This window comes from Cricetulus griseus, chromosome 2 (genome assembly GCF_003668045.3).
Source record: "Cricetulus griseus strain 17A/GY chromosome 2, alternate assembly CriGri-PICRH-1.0, whole genome shotgun sequence".
NCBI classification, from domain to species: Eukaryota; Metazoa; Chordata; class Mammalia; order Rodentia; family Cricetidae; genus Cricetulus; species Cricetulus griseus.
In genome coordinates this window covers 85796689-85824628 of record NC_048595.1, presented here as the reverse complement: position 1 = coordinate 85824628, position 27940 = coordinate 85796689, and the positions used below count along the sequence as shown (strand labels likewise).

Genomic DNA, 27940 nt, shown 5'->3' with positions numbered 1-27940 from the left:
GCTTTGTGGTACCTGACTGGAGTCATCACTAGCCGTATTTTCACTTCCCAACCCCTTCCTCCTTCCTTTTCATGCTCATGCAGGCCACCCACTCACACCGTGTGTCTTCTACACAGTGCCATTTCTGCCCCCTTAAAGGCCTTTTATTGATGATATACAAATCTGTCTTCAATCTAGAGGTGTCTGCTGGGAACCCAAACTATCATGTGACTGCAGTTCAGAACACTGCCCTAGTGTGTCCCAGACTTCCCAAGTTCAAATACTTGCCTAGACACCATGTTGTTTTCCCTGGCTCTTCTAGTTCAGTAAATGGCATTGGTTTCAATTCCTGAGGCCAAACTGGAAAGAGTAGACTCACCTCCCCTTTTACCTGTCCCTCCCCACCCCTCCTTGCTCCTCCCCAACGAGATCTGTAACCAAGTAGCATTGATGCTTCTTTTCTTGCTTTTCACAGAGCCACCATTTTTTGGGTTATAAGCTCTCTAGATTTTGTTACTTCTCATCTATAGTGTAACTATAACTTCCCAACTAATCCCTTGTCGCTGCCAAAACCAATTATCTCGAAAAAACCTTTTTAAGCATATGGGGTTTGCTTGCATGTGTGTTTGTGTACCATGTGCTTTCTGGGTGTTCAGAGGCCAGAAAAGGGCATAGGATCACCTGGAACTGAAGTAACAGACAATTGGGAGCCACCATGTGTGCGCTGGAAGAACAGCCAGTGCTTTTAACCACTGAGCCATCTCTCCAGCCCCTATTCATCACCATATATTGTTCCTGAATAAAGCCCTCTAGGGCTCCTATGCTCTCACAGCATAGTCTAGCACCTTGAATTTGCCACGTGCATTTTCTGGCTTGATGAAAGAAAACAAACCAGGAGAGAAAGCCTACCTGTATGACAGCGGGACCCAGTCCAGCCTGCGGGGCAGTCACACTGATAAGGGGCCACACAGCGCCCACCATTCAAACAGGGAAGTATGCATATTGCTAAAAAAAAAGCAAAACAGGTAAAAATTTGTCAACAAAGGATTTTATCACAGTACCCATGTTCAGTTCTGCTCAAATGTTCAAAATCCTTTTTGCTGGAGGAGAAACTTTGAGTGGTTCACTTGGGGATCTCCCCATATATTGCCAGGAAAGCACAGCCAGGTGGAAGTCTGGTCCTCACTCAGGTAACTGTGGAGGCCTAAAGCACGGTTCCCTTGAGGGCACTCTGTCCCCAGTGTTTGCTAAGTGCTTTGCTTTCACTCTTTGCAACATAAGCAGAATGAACTCCATTTGTCACCATTTCAAATTCTTTTTAGGAATTGTGCAAAATGCTGTTAGAGGATAAGGCTGCCTCAGGTTTTCTTCTTGAACTACATGTGAGAATTGGAGATGGTTGGGTGATGGGGGAGGTCCTTCTGTGTATGTTTATCTTCTTATTGGTTGTTGAATAAAGTACTGTTGGCCAATGAAGAAGCAAGTTAGGCGGGACTAGGAGTCAAGGAGGGTTTTGGGAAATGTAGTAAAAGGAAGTCCTGTGATACAGGCAGGAAGTGACATAGCAGGCAAACTCATACATAAGCAAGGGCAAGAAGGAAGTCGCTCCTTTCTCTCTTCCTCCTAGTCTCTGCTCTGGAGTCACCATGTGAGCCAGGAAGACAGATGCTTCCACTGATGTCCAATAAGATAAGTCTTATAAAATATATAGATTTATGATAATTAAGACTGAGCTAACAGATGAGAAATCCTAGTCATTGGCCAAGCAGCATTTGTACCTAATATAAGTCTCTCTGTGTTACTTGGGACCATAATGTGGTGGTGGGTGGAACTTGGGCAGCCTGGTGGGAAGCGCCCTTATGACAGCAGGACTCAGGCGGCTTGGCAGGAAGACTTATTGTTACAGTTGGGCTGTACTGTAGACTCATGTTTGTAGTAATAGAACAACTCACTCTTTATTTCCTAGGAATGAGACCTGATGGTTACAGTGTCAGGCGTTCCCCTGCACCCTTCATAGCAATCACTCCCTCTGGAATAGGCAGAGGATGTTTCAAGTATGTGAGATCATTGCCTTGCACGAACTAGGGACTGGACAGAAGCACGGACTCTCAGGTCCAGTCTCTGGTCAACTGTATCTTAAAGTCTCTGCAAGATGTCTTCTATGCAAATTGAAGTCTGTCATGCCCCAGCTTTATGCAGAAGAGCAGGCATATGCTCAGCAAGCTAAGCTAGCTAACCCTGGCCTGCAGATGGGGTACCCCAGTATCTTTGAACCCTCAGTATTGTGGCATTGAAGCCTGGGAGCCAGCCTCATATGAAAAGGAATGAAGATAGGAAGGAAAAATATGTGGCAATTTTTTTCTTAGCTATTGTGAAAAATACTTGATTTGATTAATTGATAACAGTCATTGTTCATTTTCCTTTAAAAAAAAAAACAGTTGAAAAGGTCACATTGAGTAAGTTTTAAAGTTGGCTTTGCATTTAGCAGGGAAAGAATCCAACTGGTCTAACTTGACTGCTGTCACACCAGTGACCCAGCATGGCCTATCCATACAGGAAACTGTCTTATTCTTACACATGAGGACATTGAAATAGTAAACGTTAGACATTAAAAATTTAAAACAACTTAGTGAGGGCCACTGAGACAGCTCAGTAGGTAAAAACACTTGCTGAGTAAAGCTGATGACCTGAGTTTGACCCTCAGGACTCCTGGTGGAAGGAGAGAACGAACTCCTGATAGTTGACCTCTGATCTCCATGCATACTCTATGGCACATGCATGAACACAAATAAAAATGTTCAAAGTAGTTATTTATGTGCTGTTGATAAACTAAGCATATTTGAAGTAAGGATATAAAAATTCTGTTAATTTATTAAGTATTGTATAGATTAGGACTTCTGAATTCTCCTAATTTTTTAAATTAGGAGTGACTTTCTCATGACCAAGAGCCATGGTGGTTTCATGAGTTCCTGAAAGGCATAATGCTCTGTAATGCCACACAGTTATTCCAACTGCAGCAAAGGCTGGGCTAATTATCACTGAACTGAGTGCTGCTGCATGATACCAAGCCCCTTCCTAATGAGACTGGTGCTGAGTGCCTGGAGACATGGGCCCCTTTAGATGGGCAACTGCATGCTCAAAGTGATAGATATTGTAGCTAGATCTTCTGCAGCCTAGTGATCTATGAGAGTAGCCCTGTACACTCAGGTCTGCAGCAAGGATTTGAGGCGATCAATTCCACAGGGCAGGGAAGGCACATTTGAGGAACTATCGTAAGCCAGCAGTATCTCAGCAAATGATGGGACGTGAAGGAATGTTTAAGGACAGACTCACGCTCTTCACAGAGACGCCCCATCCAGCCATCTGGGCAGGAGCAAGCATTTGGACGTTGGCAGACACCTCCATTCTGACATGGGAACCGACAGACAGCTGGAAAGAAAACCAGGTGATTTATAATTCCAGGGAATTCTGCAGAGTTGATACTCGAGAACAGGATTTCTCATTCACAATTCATAAACGATGCAGGCTTTAGAGAAGAGAAATATAATAAAACACCAAGAATATGAGGAGAGGCACAAATTGTTGACTGTTACCAAGACACTTGCCCCCATCTTTATGGAGGTGAAATAGACAAATGCAAACTGTATTGACAACTTAGAACTTGATAGTTTGTTTTATGCATATATTATAAAACATGCACAATCAAGCTAATTACTATTTGTTAGCACACATAATTACATTTCTTTCTCCCCAGCTTCCTTCCTTCCTCTTCTTTCTTTCCTTCTCTCCCTTCCTCCCTCCCTCTCTTCGTGCCTCTCTCCCTCCCTCCACTCCCCTGCAAATTCCAAATCTATAATACTGTTAACTGCAGTGGAAATGCATCAGCTCTTCAGAATGTGTTCATCTCAACTAACTGAAATTTTATATTCTTTGGCTAATATCTATGCTTCTTCCCTCAGGGCCCGAACCACCACTGCGATCCACAACTCTCATTCTGACCACTTTAGACTGCACGTTTAGTAACAGAGTTCTTGATTTTTTAGCAAATGCTTTTATACTGAATGAAACAACTGTGATTTCAAAAGCCATTCAGATGTTGTTAGGAAAGTACCATCCTTGGAGGAGTGTACTCTGAGACCTTTTTACCCTTTTCCATTTTGAAGAAATGAGAAGGTTTGCAAAAAAGTAAATTAGCAAGTTATGGAAAATGATGCAGCTGTTAAGCCAAATTTAAAGCCAAGGAAAATCAAAGAGATGTGCATACCAATTGTTGGTCATATTGACCTCTGTATGCATTACCCTGCAACTTCACATGGAAATGCTCACTCCAATATTCCCTTACCTCTGCAAATAGGAGACGATGTCCATGTTCCATTTTCTAGGCATACACTCCTCAGGGAACCTTCTAGCATGTACCCACTGTAACAGGAGTAGGTGATCATGTCCCCATATTGGTAATGGACACCTCGAACAATCGCATTTTCCACATGAGTTGGAGGACCACATGAAATTTCTATAGGAGGACATAAATAATAATTGAGTCAGTCCAACTAGCCAAGATTGGGAGCACAGCCTTACCATGAAGACCGAAGTCAATTTAAGGATCATAGATAAAATACATACATGAAATATTTTCGCCCATAGAATGTCTAGAATACTAGGAACCTAAAGAATAATCTGCTGTTTTAGTCAAATTAGATTACAATACCACAGGGTCTTTGTCCTGTGATTTAAATGTCCAGACTGAGCTGTTTGAAACTCAAGGAAAGACAGAGAACAAGGATAAGCTAGCTCTCAGACCACGCCAAAGAGTCAGCTGCCAGAGAAGGTGGATACAGAATACTTATCAGGTGAGCACAGGGCAAAAAGGAGTGATAGCCTACCATTTCAGAGGAAGAATCATGGATTACAAAATTTTTTGTTGTTGCCTAGAACAGCACCTGCAGCCCAATGAAAGCTCAGTATGCATTTAGAAAATGAATGGATGCCAACAATAGCTTGTGGCCAAGTTTTATGAAATTCAAAACCCCTTCTTGATACTGGAAAGCATCTTTGGGAATCTGTATTAGATTGAGCAACCAGCCTGTTTTCAAGGGTATGCGTGCTGTATATTTAGGTCAAGATTATTACAGCTGTTTTTGTTTGAAGATTTTTATAAGATGTCTCAAGATAATTCTGGGTTGCATTGAGGCCTGGGCTGAACTCAGTATTCTGCTATGAATCTAGTTTGTGCAAATCTAACATGTGCTCAGACCATGTGACATGCTTACAAAAGGTCATTTTGTTACCATGTTATTGTTAAGATTTGGTAGAGGAAATAATAAATTTGTGTGATGTTTCTACATTTTCTTTTCCTCCTAGGCTAGATGAAATGCCTAGGATGTAGCAGCGACTGGGGAGAAATAAATGCCATGTTTCATTCAGATAGGTAGGGAGGGACAGACACATGGTATGATAAGCCTCCTGTGAGCTGTGTTGTAAGAATAGATTCCACGCCGTAAGAACACTGGGTAAATATAACCGTACTTAGAGCTGTCAGGTATGAACCACAGGGAAGTGGCATTTGCATGTACTAGAGAATGCCGATGAGTCAGAGGGGGAAGGTTTCTAAGATGGCAACAGCCTATAGAAAGATCACAGATGGTTGCCTATAGCAGTTTGATAAGCAAAGCGCGGGTTTCAGATCACCTGTACAGGAATCATCTGGGGTGTTAAATACACAGTTCTGGGGGTTTCTGCCTTGGAACCTTGCATTTTACATACCCACCCTGGGTGATTCTCCTGTGCATTAAATTTTAATCTCTGATCTGCAGGGATTAATAGGAGAAGCAGGTAGTCAGGAGGGAGGTTGTTGCCTAGACAAGGGAAGGAAGTGTGGCTTTAATCCAAAGACTTCCTGGCTGATAGAAAATGAGAAAGAGGCTGAAGGATTAACAAGCATGGAAACCGTCTCCTCTCCAAGGCAACTTGTGGCCCACTCTAGAATACCGGACGTCATCAGGCATGCACAGAAGGAGCATTTGTAACAAACACACGTCTCTTCCTGCTCTTACTTCCAGTGGTATGAATGGCAAGCATCAGGGAGCCAAGAGCCAAGGTGAAGATGTGTGGGCAGAATGAGGCCACTTGGCCTGATTCCCTGCAGGCAGGTGGCTTTAAACCAGACCAGAAGGCCAAAGAGAAATCTAATGTACACTCTGTTATTTCTTTTCCTTTTATTAGGGGTAGCTTTCTTAAGTGTCTGGGAACCAAAATCCTAGCTGAAAATATAGTGTGGAATTTTCTGGCTTTTTAAAAACACAGTCTAATGCTGCAGTAGGCTGGCTGTTAGCTAAAAATTCTGGAGTTGGGGACATCAAGTTACTGGGCACCTCTTCCCATATACAGAAACTGCTGATAAAGCATACACCGACTGACTTCTAGAAAACAAACCCATGAGATAAGTTGTATCATAACTATGAACAAATGAGAAGACTGAAAGAATGCTAAGGCATAAATGAAGGTTTAAAGTTAAAATTTTGGAGGTTAAAATTCAAATCTAGTCTTCATGTGCACATGTCTTGTTTCATTAATTGGAGTACAACTATTTTGAATATGTTAGGTAGCCTAGTGCCTTGCATGTGGTTAGACCCAATGAACATTTTTATTGACTGCTGTTGACAGAGTAGCTTGGGGGAACAAGGGAGACAAGAGGTAGGATGTTGGATGGGGAGATGTTTAAAGTGAAATCATAGTCAGCAGGAAAAGTCTCTAGATTGCAGAAGGCAGTATTGCAACATGGATGGATTAACATGGTGCTGGGCCAGAAATTCTCAAGTTACAGATCCTGGACCAGCAGTATTCCTCTGCATACTCATCACTATGAACAAAATACCTGTCAGGAATGGCCTAAGAGATGACAGGCTTATCTTGACCCATGGTTCCATATAGTTCAATCCATGGTTGTTAGGCTCCTGAGCTTGGACAGAACATTTTGACCATGGAACCATGTGGCAAAGGTGATTCTTCACCTCATAGCAGTTGAGAGTAAGAGAGGGACTGGGAACAAGGTCCTGTCCCAGTGACCTACTTCCTCCAGTGAGCACTTCTCAAAATTCTGCCATTAGCAGGGGACTAAGCATGCAAAACACAAGTAAATGAGGAACATTTCATATTCAAGCCATAACAATCTCCATAAGTGATACCCAGGAACTGTTAGAAACTGATGTTACTGGCCTCATCCAAAAACACAGAATCAGAAACTGGGGAGTGAAGCCCAGCTGTCTGTGTTCTAGTGAGTTCTGGAACGTCCCCTGAAGCATGCTCAAGGGTGTGATCCATCTCAGGGTAATTTTTGTTTGTACAAAGCACTCATGGCCCATTAAAGGATAAAGTACCAAGACTTGGTGATGTGGAGGAAATTGTGTATTTTAAGCTTAGTGTCATGCTATATCTCAGAAGAGCACATTTTGACAAATCTACTCAGTGACTCCTAATCAGGGAGGTTTTAGTTTGATCTGGAAAATTCATTTTTTAAAAAATTTCAGTATTCAAATATAATATTTTTGTTTAAAAAACGCCAATGAGGAAGATAACTAAATGGGTGCAGTGATCTAACTATGAACAATTAAGTTACTTCATTGAAAATAATTTCACAGGACTAGAGAGATGGCTCAGAGGTTGTGAGCGTCTACTGCTCTTGCAGACCCAGGTTCAGTTCTCAATGCCTGCGTGGTGACTCACAATTATCTCTAACTCCAATTGCAGGGGATCTGAAATGCCTTCTTAGGCACCAGATACACGCACACGGTGCACATACATATATGCAGGCAAACCACACATACACATAAAAATAAACAAATATTTAAAAACATTATTGTAAACAGAATCAAGCATTAATTAAAACAAAATCACCTTCCCCAAACTTTACAAGGCCAGAAAGATGGCTCAGCAAATAAAAGTACTTGCAAAGCATATATGACAATCTGATTTGGATCCTTCCGACCTGATTGTCCAATGACCTCCACCTCTACATGTATGCTGTAAGTTATACCTGCACTCTCTCTCTCTTCTCTCTCTCTCTCTCTCTCTCTCTCTCTCTCTCTCTCTCTCTCTCTCTCTCTCTCTCTCTCTCCCTTCCCACCCCACACCAATAGTAAATAAAATACACATTTTTTAAAAAAGGAAAAAAAAATCTCAGAAATAAGGAAGCCCTTCCACACTAATGACCTCACTGGGCTCTGCCCGTTGACTCACTTTCACATTTGGCGTTTGTCTGTGTCCATGTCTCATCAGGGTTGCAGGTGATGATGCCATCGCCTTTGAGCAGGAAGCCTTGCCTGCACTTGATAGACACATTCTGGTCGACATAAAACTCCCTCTCTGAAAGCAGTGCGTTCTCAGGGATCACAAAAGGGACAGGGCAGGGATTTGCTGTAGAAAGGTGAGGCAGATGCTTACTTACTGAGACGTCTCCTTTTTCCCTAATTCATCTCTTTAAAGACAAAGAAGAAGCCCTTGGAACATGGATTCTCGGTGACAATAATAATAGGGATACTCTTAAAAATTTCAAACAACCTGGCCTCAAACTCAGGCTCCTCCTGACTCAGTCCATCATGCCCAGTGAAAGGTTTAACATTTTAGAACTTCAAACACTAAGCACATTTTAGCTTCACTCCACATGAAATTATTTGTGAAGATGAAAAACCAGGCATATAAGAAATCAAGGCCCACATTGATTATTCCTTCAGTACGTGATGAATGCCAGCAGCATGGTAAGTTCTGTGGAACTCCTTTCTTTTACTGAACATCCTTCAGAGAGGATGGAAGCAGAGAACCATCAGACATTTCTGTGTGAGTTTAGCCTAGAACTTCATGTTGAGCTTGTGGGCCTCATGAAAAAAATAGGACGCTTCTCCAGTTCTGAGGGAAACACAGGAGGTAGTGCTAGTGCCCAGCTTTGTTCAGAGCACATTGACACAGGCTTCAAGCTCTTCCAGCTTTTCTGATTTTAAGTGGGTGTAAAATAAGTTACACCAAGGTAGGGCTCTTCTTTATTCTAAAGGCTCCATCTGTGTACTACAATACATTAAACAAGAGCCAGAAGCCTTCTCAAGTTAGTTATATTTCATTTGTATTGTTTTCATGAAAGTGGTCAAATTATCTATATTTATCACATTTATGCTTTATATGAACATCAGACTTTAACCATATCTTCTTTATCCCCTTTCTTCCTGTCAACAGAATTCATAATATCTTCATTTCAAAATATTTTCACTAATTTGTATTTTCTCTAAATGCCTGAATTCATATTCAGCTCAGGGATCTGATAAAAGCTGATTCTTGAAGGAGGCTGTTATAACATAACACACGTAGAGTTTTACAATATCCCATAAACTTGGACTTAATGGCCACAGGTGGCCTTCCCTGGACCAATCTCACTTATCAGTGTTTCCCTTCATTTAAGATATGTGGGAAGCTAATTGTGAAGACAAATGTGATTAAAACAGCTCTTTAAGTCAACACACACGTTTGCAGAGGGGAATCAGGTGACTCCAAGTTCCATTTTCAGTGCAGTGTGCCTCAGAGGACCCTTCCAGGGTGTAGCCTCTGTGGCAGGAAAACAGCAGGCTGGGTCCAGATGTGGTGTTTTCCATGACAACCTTTCCATTCAGAAATTCAGCTGGAGCCTCACATCGGTTCTCTAAAAGGAAGAATAAAGCCTTGTATTAAATGCTTTCCCAAATGCCCTTTGCTTTTCTTGCTATAGTTGCTGGAGATACTTTGTAGTGTGTGTGTGTGTGTGTGTGTGTGTGTGTGTGTGTGTGTGTGTGTGTGTGTAAGAGAGGGAGAAATATAGAGAGAGTTGTACACACATACATGTGGAATATTATAGCACAAATAATGAAAACCCAGAGACAGATATTGGGGTTAAAGCTGAAGATCAGAGAAGCAAAGCAGCCAGACACTAGAGTGTTCTCACCTATACCCAAGGCTCAGATCAAAGGAGTGTTACTGTCTTCAGAGTGACTGCAGACTGACTGCAGACTCAGACCCTGAGTTCCTGTCTCCTGCCTTATATTCCTCTCTAGTGCTGGTATTAAAGGTGTGCACCACCACCACCAGGCCTCTACAGCTAACTAGTGTGGCTAGTTTTGCGCTCTGACCTTCAGGCAAACTTTATTTGTTAGATCATATACAAAATATCACCACAGAATATATATATATATGTATATATATATGTATATATATATGTATATGTATATATTAACATACACACATACATGCCTACTTATGAATGAAATGCAATAATATCTATTGATGTAGATATATATATATATATATATATATATATATATATATATTTACGACAAGCTCCAAGTGAAAACTGCTATTTAGTCTTATGTAGTTCACTTTTCTTTATGTATTTGCTAATAGTGATAGATGCAATGGGGGTTTAGATGAACTTGTACATGAAATAAAGGGATGTTATGGCTGTGAACTTACCATATGGTACTAGTTTTACTTTTATTTTTTGTATAACACTTGGTTTGTAAGACCAGATAAAAACACAGGATTCTCAGATAAATTTGAACGTCTTATAAATAACATACATTTTTTAAAGCATAAACATTTCTCAAACATTGTGTGGTATATATTTACATTAAAATTACTTTTCATCTGAAATTTAAATAGAAATGAGTATTATATATTTTTTCCTTCCAAACCCAGCAGCAATTCTGAGATGAGTTCAATAATAGTTAAAAGAAAGTGAGTCTCAGAAAAGCTAAATAATTTGGTCCAGGCTACACTGTTTATAAAGATCAAAAGTACACGGGTGATGACTCAGGTGGTTAAAGGCGGTGCACCCAAGCCTGGGAACTTGAGTTCAATCATCAGGCCCCATATGGTGGAAGGAGGACATCAATTCCTGAAAGCTGCCTTCTGACCTCCAGATGCACACTGTGGCTCAAGTACCTTACTTTTCCATACATACAAAATAATAAATAAACAAATAAGAAAGCAAATAAATGTTAAAAGGAGATCGAAAAGATAAACTTACTATGACACGAACTATGAAGATCAGGAAGAGAAAAACATGAGCACGGGGGAAATCAGAGCAGAAACCATTGTGTGTGCTTTAGCAAACAATCGTAGGTTGTATAAAAAATGGCATTGAATCTTTGAGAAATGTGACTGCTGGGAAAGTACTGGAGAAAGCAGGATCTAGAGTCTTAAAAACTGGGCTTGAGTGTGGCTTTGGTGGCGCACGCCTTTAATGCCAGCACTCGGGAGGCAGAGGCAGGCAGATCTCTGTGAGTTCGAGGCCAGCCTGGTCTCCAGAGTGAGTTCCAGGATAGGCTCCAAAGCTACACAGAGAAACCTTGTCTCGAAAGAAAAAAACAAACAAGCAAAACCAACAACAACAAAAAAACCTGGGCTTGAGTCCCTATTTTATGGAGTTAGAGAATGTTAAGACCAGTGATCTTCAATTTTAATTGCATGGTTGCTGGAAAGTTCTTGTGCCTGGAGTCATGTCTCAGGTTAAATGAATGAGGATTTCTGCATTACAGTTTGTAAAGTAGAGCGTCAAGCTTCTCCAACTGTGCAGTGCATGGATGTCAACTTAGGAATCTGGCACACACACATGCTGATTCAGTAGCATTGGGATGGACTCAAGCAAGGTGTGTGAAAACATTCTTCCCTCTGACTTTTTCCAAGCTCACAGTTCTGCGTTCTTGCTATTTTCCCACTATATTTAACTTTCTAGTAGATTACTCTCTCTTTATAAGCAGTCTGAACAAGTTTAACAGGATCCACATGGTTAGGGTTAGGGTTAGGGTTAGGGTTAGGGGTTAAGTTTAGGTGCCTCTGATGCTGCTAGTCTGTGGGTTGTACTATTGAGAAACACTGGTCAAGGCATCCTACTGATGAACATTGGCTTCCTTGAAATCTGATAACATATATGAACAAATTCAATAATTTTAAGTAATGTGAGGATTTACAGATAAGGCTCTCACTATGCTTCTATTCCCACAAATACTTGTGGCTTTGCATACATCTAAAATAGTGTATAATCACAGATATAAAAATATTAATAGTTTTCACTCTAAGTGGTGATATTAAAATATTTTCCTGATTTGTGTTGTCTGATTTCTTAAAATTAGTTTATACGACTAATAACTTAAAAATGATCACCCATCAACACCATGGAGGTTTCCAATGCCAGACATGTAGGATTCTTTGTCCCCACTCCTATTTCCTGCACATACTCTTTTTGAACATGAGCAGTTTAGATAGCATGCTACTGGGGTTGAGATAAGCAAGTTCAACACATATATAAAGTTGCATAAAACGCCTTTATGTAATGATGCCATGTATAATGAACATATGAAATGCAAAAATCGAGTGATATGTAAATAGAGAATGTTAAATGTTTGGGGATTTATTTCATATATTAAATAAATAAAATATACTTGAAGTTCAAAGAAACAAGCTATATTTAACAAATACATTTTTGTAACTTGAAATGGTGCTGAATATTTAAAAATGTTTTCAATATAATGCTTGCTCAAGTTTTTGAGAATAAAAAACCACTTTTCTTCATTGAATCACAACCATATAATATTCATTTACAGACTTAAGGTTCTTAGAGAAACAGTTATTTCATTCTCCTACCTCTTAAAATATGGCTGACACAAAGAGAAGAAATGGGGGACACAGATTAGCCCACACGTTGTCAGAGAAACTTGGCTGTTCTCATAAACTGAGTTCCTGCAACATTTTGCTCAATTGAGGGTATCTATTTGGCTGATGTCCCAATACCACTTAAAAATGATGTCATTAAGGGCCAGTTATTTCATCTACAAGCAACAGTTCTAAGCCTTTCATTTTACACATATTTTTGGAGAAAACACCACAAAAGTACAAATGAACACAAGTTCCAAAACAAACCATGTGTTGTTGCTGAAACAGCAATCTGATGTCACATTCCAGTTAATCTCTGACCCTTTGTTGGTTGGGGTCCTTGAGCAAAAGCCATTATGTGTTCTCTTGCAGTTTATGTGTTTATTTATTAAGGCACAAAATGGGTATATAAAGAAAATGGAGACACATTGTTATCTTGAGTCCTTAGCTCGATGTCTGAGACCCTTAGGTGCCACTTAACTCACCTGTGCATGTTGCCACCTGTCCACTCCACTGTCCGTTCTCCTGACAGACTCGTTCCCTGTTCCCCTGTGAAGCAGCAGAGAAGGGGCATGAACAGGACCTTAATTTCATAATAGAGAGACAAGAAAGACTGCGAAGCCATCTTAGCCATGGACTTGAGTAAGTTAGGGCTGGAATGCTGAATGGATATATTAAATGAATGTAGTGTAAAGTTTCGACTCTCAAAAACAGTTTCACCAAAATTCCTACCTGGCACAATCATGTGATAAAGGGGAACTCAGCCTTATCGTCTATTTTAAGTGACAGCTTACTATAACCTATAGCAAAGACTCAGGAAGAATGGGTCAGCAATATCACAGACACTTTTGTTTAGTATTTAAACTATTTTGAATTGCATTTATCTTTCAACACTTGATACATAAAACAAAGTATATGAGCTAATATATTAGTTTGAGGACTGAAATTTTTAACCATAGGACTTACCTATTGCACCTAAATTTATTAAGGGCGTGTGTATTTAAATTTTAAATAATCTGGGTAAAGTTTAAAATCTTCTTCTCCATCTTCTGAGATATCACTTTGTTGAACAATAATTTGCAAGTATCTGAATGTATTTTTTCAATATCCCATGCCTTTCAGGGCTATGTAGGCTGCTTGCCTCCTGTGGTATCGAAGGGACTAGTCTTTGATTCCTCAGTATAATTTTTTGTAGATCTTTGCTTTCTATTTTTCTACTATCTTTTGCCAGAACCACCTGTATCCCCAATTTGTATTATGTCCCTAATCAACCATGAAACAGTAACTAGTTAAAAGTTTATAACATTACATATTTAAAAGATCAGGTTTTAAGCTTCTCTGTCTCATGTGTGGTGTATATGGTGCATAAATAGCAGTCAGAGAGGCCAGAAGAGGACCTAGGTATTCTGCTCCATCCATCCGTCCATCCATCCATCCATCCATCCGTCCATCCATCTATGGATCTTGTCCGAGTTTGGCTGGCATTGGACAAACCCCAGGGATCCTTTAGTCTCCACTCTCCACATCACTGGGGTTACAGGCATGCACACACCTGCTTTTTAATGAGAGAGTATTGGTTTTTCAAACGAAGGTCCTCATGGTTGAGCAGTGAACACTCGTACTTGAACCATCTCTTCTGACTCCTTAGTAAGTCCTTAGGAGCTTTACTCAAGTGTGGACTTCAGCACATGGATTTTGTCACCTATTTGTTTTCTAATTTTATTTGTGCTTATGTTTGTTTCAGCACATGCCACATGTATATGGATGCTAATGGTGGCCAGAAGAGAGTGATAGATTGCCCGGAGCTGGATTTACAGGTGGTTGGGGGCCAGGTGACTTGCGTGCTGTGAACTGAATTTGTTCCTCTGGAGGAACAGCTGAGCCATCTCTCCAGCTCTGAATCTTGTTTTTAGTTGTGTTCTCAATCAGCAACAGCTAACAAGCAGCTCCTAGATGCTAATCCTTTACTCTTGTGTTTATCCTGATAGAATGATGTCCTTATTGTCCTCCTTCAAGGTATTTTTTTTCTTGAGCCTTGAATTTAATTATTGATAAATCTTCACTTGTAAAGATCTTTTGACTTTAATGAGATGGTCCTGTCCTAACTTTCCAAATCAAATCAAAGCAAAACACCCTGGTTCCATAGGTTTCACTGCTTTTTCTTAAAACACATTTTTATTATCTTCTTCTTAATAAAATAGTAACATTTCATTCATTGTAGAAAAATTGAAAACATAAAAGAAAAATAAAACTTCCACAGTTACTCATCCAAAGACAAATTTTAACCTTTGTGCTTTTTCTGTAGACAGAAAAATACCTTTCTTCCTTTTTCAATAGTTCCAAAGAACTAGAAAAATGCTCACTTACTTAGCTTATTAACCAGGTACTCACAGAGTATGCTGTACTCAAGCAGTTTAGTCAATGGTTTTGCATTTTCCCAGTGTCCTCAACATGTTCTCTTTCTGTAATGACTTGAATGACAAGTACTGTTTGATTATGTCAATTTTTATTCTAATATAATTCAAATAAGTTATCAGTAACTACTAACTTTAAAAAGTGAACAGCATCCACTCACTTGCTCTTCAGTACCTGGTAACATTTATCATGCATTTCACTTGCCTTGCACAACAGCATCTGCTAATAGTTCTAAGTCATCATTTTTTAGTACCATTATGAGTCTCCTTTCTGCTCATGCTGTTTGACACATGTCACTCTGTTGGGATGATCTGTATTGCCTATTGCTGCTCAACTGGCTTTTCAAACTTCATCCAGTTGGCACCATGTTTCCTTTAAAGATTTGTTTATATTTTTATGAGTGTGTGTGTGTTTTGCCTGCATATGTGTCTGAGCACCATGTGTGTGCATTGCCCAGAGAACAGAAAAGGGCATTGGAGTCCCTGAAATTGGAGCTACAGAGGGCTGTGAGCCACCATGTAGGTGTTGGGAATTGCACCCAGGTCCTCTGAAAGAGCAGCTGGTGCTTTTAACTGCTGAGCTATCTCTCCAGCCCCCTCCAGGTTCTCAGGTGATGAGGGTTTCCAGGCAGTCTTTTACATCTCTGGTATTTGTTATTTCTCCAAGTAGCTGGGCATAACTTTTTTGAAAAGATTCTCTGGTGATTTTAAAAGTTGGTTGGAATGAGAACAGTTATTAACAAACTTTCAGCTTTGTAGTTAAAAGCAGGCTGTTGCCCCCAACAGTTTAAGTTAAATTACAAAACTTCTTCAAATTTTGTGAGTTTGTGGTATATTTTGTTTACAAAAAAGTATGTATGTTTTCTTAAGACATTTCAAGATGAGTAATCTCATGTAAAGAATGCCCCAGTTTCAAAAACAGGAACCTTCTCAAGTCACAATTCATTATTAGGTTGCCACCATTCTTTTTGTGTTTATTTTCTTAACCTTTGAGGAAATAACTAAGAGCCACAGAGATCTGATTCCAGTTTTTATGGACCTCCCATGACAACTCTTTGATTATACACAACACACACACACACACACACACACACACACACACACACACACACACACACACACAGGGCTGTGCCACACATATACAGCTGACTAATAATGAATACTTCAGGTAGAACTTTTTTTTAGACACCACTGCAAACACCAAGAGATTCCTGAAAAGCCAGGTGGCAACCTCTTGTGACTCACAGCAGCTCTCCTAGACAGTTGATGGTGAGATAATGCTTTCAGAGAAACTAACCTTAGTGCTCCCATTAAAGCTCACAGGGAAATGTAGGTGCAGCCCATGGGACTGTACTACTGCAATCAGGAGTCACTTAAGGATAAGGTTGGGGTTTGCTTAAGAGAGTTCTGAGGAGTTTCAGGCTAGCTACACCACAGGGGAACCTGGCATCTCAGGTAAGAGCTTGCCAGAGCCTGTGTTTTCACTGTTGGTTAAGTCTGGCTTTACTCAAGTGGCTGTACTATAGTGATGCATGGTGGGGACAGTTGGGAGTTGCCTTACAGGATACTGGGAGCCTAACTCAAGTCCTCCGCAGGAGCAGTAAGTGCTCTTAACTCATGAGCCACCTCTCCAGTCCCCATTGCTTTTTGAACTGGGGATTGAATTAGGACCCTGGATATGCCAGACAACCACTCTGCCCCAGCCACACCCTCCCTTTCTTTTATGTCTGTTTTGTGACAGAGCCTTGACAGTTGTTCTGGCAGGCTTGAACTAGTCACCTTCCTGTCTCTGCCTCTGAGTAGCTGAGATCACAGGTATGGGTCACTACACCTGGTTGATATTTTTTGTGTGTTTCAAAATTCTAAGTCATCTTAGCTGTTTTTCCAGAAATTATTAAGAGGATAAAGTAGTAAAATATAATAGGATGTTTTAGGAGCAGGGTTGGTAAAATTAATTTATTCAAATCATATCAGAACAGCACAATAACTTTTGTTAAATAATTTGCTACTGTACCTCTAATTCATAGCCAGCATCACATTGATAAACGATGGTGCTTCCAAAGCTGTATGTACTACCAACCACAAATCCATGCTCTGGACTTTCAGGATGCCCACAAAACACAGGGATGCAGGATTCATCAGAAAACGGTGGCTCCCATGTACCATCAGGCTAAAGAACAGACCAAAAATTGTAAGTCATATTTAGGAATTCATACATGAGCGTGTTATTTACATGACAGACTCATCCCCAAAGTGAGAGTCAGAAAGACCCAAGGTTTCCTGATGGGGGAAATACTTCTGTGTATGTTTATCTTATTGATTGTTAAATAAAGTACTTGCTTGGCCAATTAGACAGCAAGTTAGGCTAGACTAGGAGTCAAAGAGGATTCTGGGAAATGTAGTAGAGAAGTGGTGTTCCAGACAGAAAATGACATAGCAAGGAGACTCATATTTAAGAAGAGGAAAAAGGAAGTGTCACTCTCTTTTCCTGTTCCTGCTCCAGCGGCAGGATGTGATTCACCAGCAAGGAGGGACGCCAATAAGGCGTCCGATAAGATAAGTCTTATAAAATATATAGATGTATGATAATTGAGACTGAGCTAACAGATGAGAATCCTAGTCATTGGCCAAGCAGCTTTGTAACTAATACAAGTCTCTCTATGTATTCATTTGGGCCTAACTCGGGCGGGCAGCTGATGTAAAGCTCACATATGGCTGTGGGGCTTAGGCAGCTTTTGGCGGAAAGATTTATCGTAACAGTTTCCCCTAACTGCGTTGTTTGTTGTCTATCTGTAGTTCTTCAAAACACATTTATCATTAGGTTTGGCATATCACCGAACATTTGCTGACATTTCTGACATACATAAAATACTCTCTTTCTCCCAAATAGACCCATCTCATGAGGAAGTCTCCACTATAGCACAGTTAACTAAAGCGTGGAGTGGAGTACAGGACTTAGAGAGGGTCAGTGCAAACAGCCCACCATTTATCCTAGTGCACCCTGTATTTCATTTGATTTCCATGTCTTAATTTCAAGTTTCTGAGAAACAGCAGCATCGGGTGATGAGCTCTAAGTTTAAAGCATGGGTTTCCTGTGCTCAATATTTATATGACATTTATTTATGGTGTGTGTGTGTGTGTGTGTGTGTTTGGTGTCATCTGCTGTTCCTGCTCATAACTTTTTCTCCCAGGCAGACCATAAATGCCCAGATTTTTCCCCATCTGTCTTGGAGTGGTCCATGAACACATTGTAAGTCACACCTTGTCTGCCAGTAGGTTGTAAGGTTCCTGGTTTCGGAGGGGTCCTGGCCTGCACCTAGCAGGAAGGAGAGTTACCTGGAAAAGCCAGGGATACTCTTGGTTTCTGCACTTGGCTTCTCAGGATTAGAACACACCTCATTGTCAATCACATTTCTGCACAGTTGGCTTTACTGATTGTGACTGTGATAAAGTCTCTATAAATCCCCAAAGAATAGAGGTCAGAGACTGTCTAGACAACTGAGCACATGGAGGCTTTGTGCAATAGTAAATGACACTCATCCACACTCCAGGAGACACCTAAATGTGGCAGGGACCGGCAGAAGCTGCCACCTGCCAGACTTTTCTGATCCTTGCCTTATGTGTCTCTTCACCTGTTGCTTATTCATGTTTCTAAAAAGGCTCTTTCCAATGACCTCTTTTCTGAGTTCAGTGAGACACCTAGCAAATTACTGCATCCTGAGAAGCAGGTAGAGGGAACCCTGACTAGTTGTCAGTAGGTCAGATGAGATTCCAGAGGCTCAGGCTTACTCCTGGTGTCTGAAGTGAGCAGCCTTAGGAACTGAACCCTCAACCTGTGGCACATAGCACAACCTCCAGGTACAGAGTGTCAGAGTTGAACAGGGGCTCATAGCTAGCTAGCATCTGCAGCAGAACTGATTGCTTGGTGTGTGCATGGACAGCTGTGACGTAACTGGTGTTAGAAGGGTGCTGTTGGTAAAAGTCTGAAACAGTATCTGAGGTAAAACCCTTTAATATACATATAATACAGAACTGATTTTATAGCATATAAATATGCCCACTTTACAACCAATCATTCTCCAAGTGTATGGTGTTTGCACCCAGATTTTCAATATTTTAACTGACGCTTCAGCAAGCCAAAGTTTTGCACAAATAATTCTGAAAATTAGTGGAAAAATTTCAATCATTTAGACTGGCATATAAAACAGCGACTGTCATCATGGCCTCCTCACACAGTGTTACACTTTGCTTTCATTTGTTTCTCTCACCCTCCTCCTCCACCCCGGCTCCCCTCTTTTTGCCCTGTCTCAAGGTGGTTTCCTCTTTTTTTTCCCTGTCAGTTCCCTGTTTTGTTTGTTTGTTTTTTTTCTCTTTGGAAAAATTAAAACTACATTCTGTTGTGTGCTTTTGAAATAACTGTTATTTGTCTTTGATTATTTCAGTTTTCTCCATGATGGTTATTTAATTGTCAGAATAACTTATTAGTCACTCCTCACCTTGATTTCATCAGCATGGTCTACTTTTGGTTCACCCCCCCTCTTTTTTGCTTTTGCCCAATTTTCACTGATGGAAGTTTTGTAATTCTGTAATGTGTCATAATTTCTGAGAGGGCAGGGCTTACTCCAGTATTATTTTTTTAACAACTGTATTTACCTTATATACTAGTTCTATGACATGCAGAATAATTTTATTACTTTATAATAAAATATTTCTTGGTATTGAACACAGTTCCATGCAACTTCTGCATTGGAATACTTACAGTCAATTTAGCTTTCAGAGCAAAAATTAAAGCAGAACCCAGTTAGGTAAAGGGGAGAAGTCACATTTTGTATGGAGAAAGTGATAAAGGTTATAAAAAAATAACTACTGATTCAGAAAAGAGAACCTAGTCACTAGTGTCCTGGATCCCAGAGGGCACATGTGGGATGCCCCATAGCCCAATGTAGAGAACATCAGACTGGGTCTCTTCATCATGGCGAGACCCTATGTGTTTAGGAAGCTCAAAGTCTTGGAGAAAATTTCCCCTCACGATCTTGGGTTCTGAATAAAAAGGGACATATTTTGAGAGCCTGGCATCTTGTGTGGCATTGTACCTGCTCCATGTGATGGGTCTGCCTGTAGGCATGGAAGTAACCAATCATTGGGGATGCATGGTTTATAAATGGGAAATTAGGAGAAGAATAAAAAACTCTTGAGTCCCCACTATGTGTCAGGCATCTTCTGGATACTTATACACATCAAGTGATGTTACCCTTTCGATGAGCACAGACTTACAGATAAGAAACAAGCTGAAGGAATCATCAGGACTGAGGAACCTCTAAATGTGAGTGATGGCAATCTAGCCCACATGCTGACGGGAAGGGCAAGCCGGTGCTATGCTGTAGGCCTCCTCTTCCCATCACAACCTAACTCCAGTCAATGAAGGAACTCCAGTCAGTGTCTCATTTGAGTCTTGATGTGGAAGTTGGGAGAAGGGGCTGTTAGGAAGGCCTGCTAGCTGTGTGGCAATTCACATATTTAGCAAGGTGTTGCAGTTAGCAAACTATTCAACTATGCACAGAAAGTGCTTCATGGTAAACTAACCATAAATTTTATGCCAGAGTGTCTGTGTGCACAAACCAGCTGATGACTTTTGAAAGATCAAAGTTTGCAGAAGCTAGGCATTTCTTCCACCACTGATTCCATTTTCCACAACAGCTATATAAGATATGTGTTATTTTACACACTTGTTTTCAGATAAGGTGACCTTAAGTACAAATTTCCCCTCCCCCATCCTGAAGCCCAGGCTGTCCTCAAACTCCCTATGTAACATCTACTCCTCAGGTCTTGCCCTCTAAGTGTTGCATTACAGGTGTGCATCGCCATACACAGTTTCATGGGATATGGAGATAAACCCTGGGGCCTCAGGCGTCCTGGGCAAGCACCCTATCAATAGAGCTGTGTCCCTTCCCCAACCCTATTCCCTATTTCCCCATAGTCTTGTTCCATAGCCCAGACAGGTCTGGTGATCTTCTTGCCTCTGCCTACCGAATGCTACATTATAGAATGGGCTACCAGGCTCAGCTTAAGTGATTTCTAAAGTAAATAAACAATGAACTGTGGAGGCAGGATTTGACCACTGTTTTCTGTCTGCTTGTGCAGCTTTCAGGCCTTCCACTGAGACAACCACCAATGGCTATGAATATCTCATTATTTTTGCTTTTAAACATGTTCCCTAACATTGGCTCTTTCTTATTTTAAAACTGGTAATATTAGGAGGAAAACAAGCTCTACTTCTTTTTCCCTGTTTGTTAAAAATTTTTATTTTATATGTGCAAGTGTTTTGTCTGCACGTTTTTCTGTCACACGGGCATCAGATCCCCTGATCTGGAGTTACAGACAGTTGTAAGCTACCACGTGGGTGCTGGGAACCAAATGCAGGTCCTCTGGAGGAGCTACCGGTGCTTTTAACTATATAGCCATCTCCCCAGCTCCACATTTCTGAGAAAAGACTCAATTCTTTGGATGCAAATGAAAGTTGAAGCATTTGCTTTTCTTTCTCGGCCAGCACGATGTTGCAGATGCCACAGTTACATTTGTCTGTCCCCATTTAGACACAGTATCTTACCTGGCATGTTGACGAATCCACTCCTTCGTAGGTAAACCCTTCTGCACAGGACACAGAAACTTGTTTATTCACCCGGAAGTCGTCTCCATGAACACGCATGCGTGTTGTGTTTGATGGCACAGGACATTTTCTAGGACTGCAGGAGATTCTTTCAGGAAACCAATGACCATCTTGCTGGCAGGTGAACGTATCTGTATCTGTATCTATCACATATCCTTCCAGACACCTGCAATGCAGATGAGAAAATGAACACCTGCCTAAAGCAGCACTCTGTACCTGACGTACGCTGAGATTAAAGGAGCCGTCATGCCGGGTGTTGGTGGCGCACACCTTTAATCCCAGCACTCGGGAGGCAGAGGCAGGCAGATCTCTGTGAGTTCGAGGCCAGCCTGGTCTCCAGAGTGAGTGCCAGGATAGGCTCCAAAGCTACACACAGAAAGCCTGTCTCAAAAAAAACCAAAAAAAAAAAAAAAAAAAAAAGCCGTCAAAAGGCTCAGGATACGTTTTATGAGAAACCTAAGAACTGCCCCAAAGGTCAGATGGACAACCTCACTGTACAAAAATATTAATATAACAACATCTGGGTAAATTCTTAGTGATCCACATTCAAGATTAGCCAAGACCAAAGTTGTCTTAGATGTGGCTGAAATTAGTTTCTTGTATTTATCCATTAATTCTAAAATAGCAACTAGTTCAAGAAATTATAGAGAAGTCCAATTGCCTTTAATACTTACATACTGGTAGGACTATAACATAGTGTTTATGATTTATCTACTGTGCAACAAGCCCTATAAGGTGCTTGTACAAGGTACTTCTAAGCTTGACCATTAAGCATTTTTGTAGCTATAGTATAGTTCAAACTCAAGTAAAATTGGCTCTAAAGCCCCCTTTGACTTAAAATGTGTATACTTATGTAGCAAATGGTTCAGTACAATGATTAATTTCTGGTGGTTCCCTCTATGCGCTTTACAAATATCAACTTATCAAATTCTCGTGTCCACCTCCTTAGCAGGTGTCACGAGGACTTTCATGTCATTTGGCATTGATGAGGTTTGCACCAGAGAAATTAGGCACCTTCCTGGAAGCTACAAAGTTCTGCATGGTTTGTGTGGGATGTGGTGAAACTGTGTAATCTAGAGGGAATATTCTGGGATCCATGAACCTCCCACCACTATATGCTGCCTTTTAAATCCAATCATTTAATCAATTCACAGGAATCATTGGAGAACACTTTTTACATTCCAAATATTACCAGGTTAGGTAGGAGGCAGATGTCTTATGCAGCAGGAACAACCTGATTAGTGGAAACTAGGTGAAGATCTGCTACTCGGTGTCATCATCACACACCAAGGCAAAGGCCCCAGGAGAATCCTGACAAGCAGGTGACATTGTGGCTCTCAAAAGGAGGTTTTAAAATGCACTTCAGAGTCATGGAGTGGCCGTTTGTTCTACCATTCTGTGCACAGGGCCTCTGCTGCTGTTGGACTTCCTCACACTCCAGCCTTCCATAGACTCTACTTTTTTACTACAGTTAGGGAACAGGAATGCAGGCAAAACTGTTCATAGTGGATCACTCTAGAAGATGGGCTAAGTTATGGATCAGATCTGAGGTGTAAATGCCTGGAAGACCCAGTTCACTGGGAACATAAAGTATTGAGACAGTTGAGATGCTTCTGAATGTGATGGTTATTCACACCAATAAAAATTCTAATTCCCAAATTCATTCCAAATTTTTACACCTTACACTTTAATATTTAACTTAATAATACCCCCAGGCAGGGGAGTTTCCATTTTTTGAGTACCATATACTTAGTTTAAGTAGCACAGGCTGGAGAGCCTCTTTATCCATATTGCTCAGCGATTCAAAAATGATTGAATCCAGTCAGAGGACCTTGTGGCTTCACGAGCGCCATGAGGATTATGCTAGAAACCATGGTCTGAAAAGGGTATACATTTATTTTCACAGTAAATGGAATTTTTTTTACATAATCCCTAGTGAATAAAGTCAAATGTTAAAAGCTTTGGACTTTGGGGGGAAGCCCAGGGATGGAGGTTCTTTTCTGAATAGTTACATTTTGAGCTCTCCCCTCATTTTATAATCTTGCCTACGCCCTTTGCAGACTCTCTAGCCACCTGAGTCTTACCTGAGTTTCACTTTGCTTTCATAGGTATATGCCTCTCCTGTTGCCACTGCATTGGCAACAGGCGGTGGGGGTCCACAGGACAGGGGCTCACAGGCTGGATAAGGCTGGCTCCATGTCCCTTTCTCTGTACAAATCAGATTTGAACTACCTTGCATGATGTAGCCAGGTCTGCAGCTGTAAGTTACCATGTTGTCCTCTAAAGGGATACTCTTGCTGACGACTGCATTGGGTATGGTTGGCAGAGAACCACAGTCAACATGTTCGCAGAGTGGGAAGCCAGACCACTGGCCATCAGCATCACAGGTGATTTCAGAAAGTCCAAGGAGCTTGAAGCCTTTGAAGCATTCAATCTGGACTGTCTTCCCACAGCCCAGATCAGTTGCATTGATGATTCCATGTTGAATGATGGGTGTGGAACACCTGCAAGGTAGGCAGGAAGGCGAACTGCCGCTCCAGGAACCATTGGGGAGACATCTCCTTGAAGAGTTTCCATGGAGCTTATAACCAGGAAAACACTGATACTGGATGTGGCCCCCGTGATAAAAGGAAAAGCCATTAGGGAAGCCCTGGGGAAGATCCTCAGGAGGACCACAGGCAGCTTGTTTACAGATGGGAGCCTCTGCATCCCAAGTCCCATCTGACTGGCAGGTAAGTTTAGCTGCCCCGTGTAATACATAGCCCTCTAGACAATGGAATGATACTTCTTTCTTGAACCCATAGTCGAGGCCCTCTGCCACCCCATTTGCCACCTGTGGTGGGGCAGTACATCTGACAGGCATGCAGCTGGGAGTGGTTCCACTCCAGCTTCCATTGATAAGACAGACACGGCTCCTAGCTCCTTCAAGTATGAATCCCTCACTGCAAGAGTATGTGATCTCTTTTTGGAATGTGTATTCTTCTCCCTTCACTTGACCATTGTTCAGGACTGGGGGTGAGCCACAATCCACAGGAATACATGTGGGCTCGTGTCCATCCCAATCTTTATTTTCCTGGCATGTTCTCTTCGCAGTGCCATTGAGCACATAGCCAGGGTCACACTCATAGTGTAACACGCCCAGGTATGAGTAGTCACTTCCTTTGATGAGTCCATTCCTGAGTGGGTTTGGCTTGCTGCATGAAATGGCTTCACAGCGTGGTGCAGTACCACTCCACTTCTTATTCTGCAGACAGAGTCTTAAGTGGGAGCCTTCTAAAATGTGTCCTGGCTTGCAGCTATATTGTGCAGCACTGCCCATGGTAGTCTGTGTAAAGTGCAAAAAGCCATTTTCAGGAGCAACAGGCAAATCACATTCGATTGAAATGCAAGAGGGAGCACTCCCGTTCCACGTTCCGTCTTCCTGGCAGATCAGCACAGGGTTTCCCAGCAGTTCATAGCCAGGGTCACAGCTGTAGGAAACCATAGTGCCATATAGAAAGTGAGATGCATGTGAAGCAGGGGATTCCTTTGTATTTTCTAATGTTTTAGTTGTTGCTTCCAAATGTTGAGGGTGAGGAGTCAGATAAGGAACTTCCATCATGTCATCTTCTTGCTCAAAATATTCCTGGCCTTCTTTGACTTTAGTACAGTCTCCAAAGTCTATGTGAGGAGGGAGACCACAGTCTATGGGCACACATGTTGGGCTGGAGCTTGACCATCCTGACTCTTCACAGGTCTGCATGGCATGACCAACCACCTGAAACCCAGGGAAGCAGCTATAGATAATCATGGCACCATATCTGTAATCCGCACCTTCTACGAAACCATTCTCAATGGGTTGTGGGTCACTACAGTGGATGGCATTGCAAGAGGGGGCATCCATGTCCCAGTCACCTGTCTCTAAACAGGTCAGGGCTTTGGGGCCTTCAAGTCGGAAGCCTCGGTCACAGAAATATGTGACGGTTTGTCCATACTGAAAGCTTATGTAAGAGAATTGGCCATTTAAAATCTCTTTGGGCTCTGGGCATTCAACAGGTTTGCACATTGGTTTTCCTCCAAGCCACTGGCCATTTTCCCCACAGAGGGTGGTCGTATTGCCCACTAACTCGAAGCCTGGCTTGCAGGAGTAGAGTGTGGTGCTGAGATAGGCGAGCCCTTGCACGTGGATGATGCCGTTGAGAATCTCCTCAGGTTGGGGGCATTCTACTGGAACACATTCAGGCAATGGAGAACTCCAGGTGCCGTCAGACTGGCAGAGGATGGTTGGATCACCTCTTAAGAAAAACCCATCAACGCACGAATACTTGACAGTACTCCCAAAATGAAGAGCACCAGAAGAAGCAGGGAGGCCAAAGGGAATCAAGGGAGGAGAGTAACAAAGGACCATCTTACAAACAGGAAAGGAACCATTCCATTGCCCGGATGGCAAACACTTCAGGACAGAAGGGCCTTGCAAGGCATGCCCCTCTTTACAGGAAATGGTCATTATGCCTACCTCAGAAGTTAATTCCTTTAATACAAGCTGATTTTCCAAGATGGGAGGTTCTGGGCACTTTGTGGGGACACACTTTGGACTTGGCTTCTTACTCCATTTGCCAGATTTCTGGCAAGTCCAAGAATTATCACCAACAAGCTCATATCCCTCATTGCAGAAAAACTGAACTTTGGATCCCACATCAAAGCTTTCACCTTTCAAGAAGCCATTCTGGATGGGAGGGGGTTTTCCACAGTTGAGGGGGGTGCAGGACAGAGGGGCCTCACTGTGCCAGTGGCGGTTGGCTTGGCAGACAAACACAGGACTTCCAGCTGCCTTATAGCCTGGGTTGCACTGGAACCTCGCTTCACTCTCAAAGGTCCTGCCAGTGGTGTGCTGAACAACAGGGAGAGAAAAGTCAGTCCAGCTCACAGAACAAGCAAGCCAACAGGTGGAGTACATTGCTAGCCAAACAGAACTCACAGGCTCACACTTATAAGTAATCAGTTAGGACTTCCATGAGTAAAGGTTATGCTGCTTGCAACAGGCCTACCCTAAGTTTTGTAGGAAGTGAACATGCAGAAGTAAAAACGTGGAAAATCCAGTGAGGTCATTTCCTCTGTAGAAATTCTTATGGAACCCAAGGGGGATAAGATCGGGGGTCTATACAGATTGATGAGTTGAAGGGCAATACCAACAGGATACACAGAGAACTTGGTAAAGATAAAATAAAGAGTACCCATAGATGCTCTAAAAACTGTTTCACTTAAAATATTTTCTATTTAAAGACATAGTGCCCAGCACTATGAGCTGGGCAGCAGTGGCATATGACTTTAATAATCAGCACTGGGGAGGCAGAAGCAGGCAGATCTCTGTGAGTTCGAGGTCAGCCTGGTCTACAGATCGAGTAGGACAGGCTCCAAACCTATACAGAGAAACCCTGTCTCAAACCCCTGCCCCCAAATGGCACTATGGCCTTTGACTTGGAAGACTAGGCTGTCCTACCCCTCCTCTTCTCTTTTGGTGTATATGGACACATGAGTATAATGTCCAGGAGTCAACTTTCAGGTGTCATTTCTTAGATGCCATCCACCTTGATTTTATTCATTCATTCTTTGAGGTGGGCTTTAACTATTGCTTGGGAGGCAGGCCAGGTAGGCAAGACAGTGATCTCTGAAGACCCCATTTTTGTCTGGTCAGCACTGGGGTTACAGGTGTGTTTGTCAGGCAGGCCAGGCAGGCAAGCCAGTGAGCCCTGGAGACCCCCTGTCTCTACCTCACCAGCACTGGGGGGACTGGTGTGCAGCTCAGTGCCTGACTTTTCTTACCCTGGGGTTCAGAGATCAAGCTTACAACCTCCCTCTTGCACAGAACACAGCACATCCTGAGATACCATTACAGCCTCTGGTCTTGTTGGGAGCCAAATCTCAGGGCTTGGCATGAGATCCTAGGCCAAGCTTGGCAGGCCTCATAGTCAACCTTTACATAGCAGCTCCTTAGAACCTCAGCTCAAGAAAAGAAACAACTTGACCCAGTCCTCCACCCACAGGCTCAGTCAGCTAGGCAACCCTTCCTGGACCTCTTACTCATAAACTCTTTATTCTGCCAAACATCCTCTTTGTGGTTTCCTAATATCCTGCTTACACTAACACCTGGCTCTCAAACAACCTATTCTACCCCTCCCCATATCCTGCTCTGCCGACTATATAAGCTAGCCTGAGAAAAAAGTAAAGTTTGCCA

General features: G+C 41.9%; 1 protein-coding gene across 1 annotated transcript in view; it reads right to left on the bottom strand.

Annotated features, from left to right (window-relative positions):
• Svep1 (sushi, von Willebrand factor type A, EGF and pentraxin domain containing 1) overlaps positions 1–27940 on the bottom strand; it is a 179026-nt gene that overhangs the window by 3004 nt on the left and 148082 nt on the right. Inside the window, exons 38-46 of the mRNA XM_027403038.2 lie at positions 23811–26596; positions 21667–21892; positions 17074–17229; positions 13131–13194; positions 9488–9661; positions 8215–8391; positions 4322–4492; positions 3313–3408; positions 889–984 (exon numbers count right to left, since the gene is read on the bottom strand). Coding sequence (XP_027258839.1) covers positions 889–984; positions 3313–3408; positions 4322–4492; positions 8215–8391; positions 9488–9661; positions 13131–13194; positions 17074–17229; positions 21667–21892; positions 23811–26596 — 3946 coding nt within the window. The remainder of the gene's footprint in view (positions 1–888; positions 985–3312; positions 3409–4321; positions 4493–8214; positions 8392–9487; positions 9662–13130; positions 13195–17073; positions 17230–21666; positions 21893–23810; positions 26597–27940) is intronic.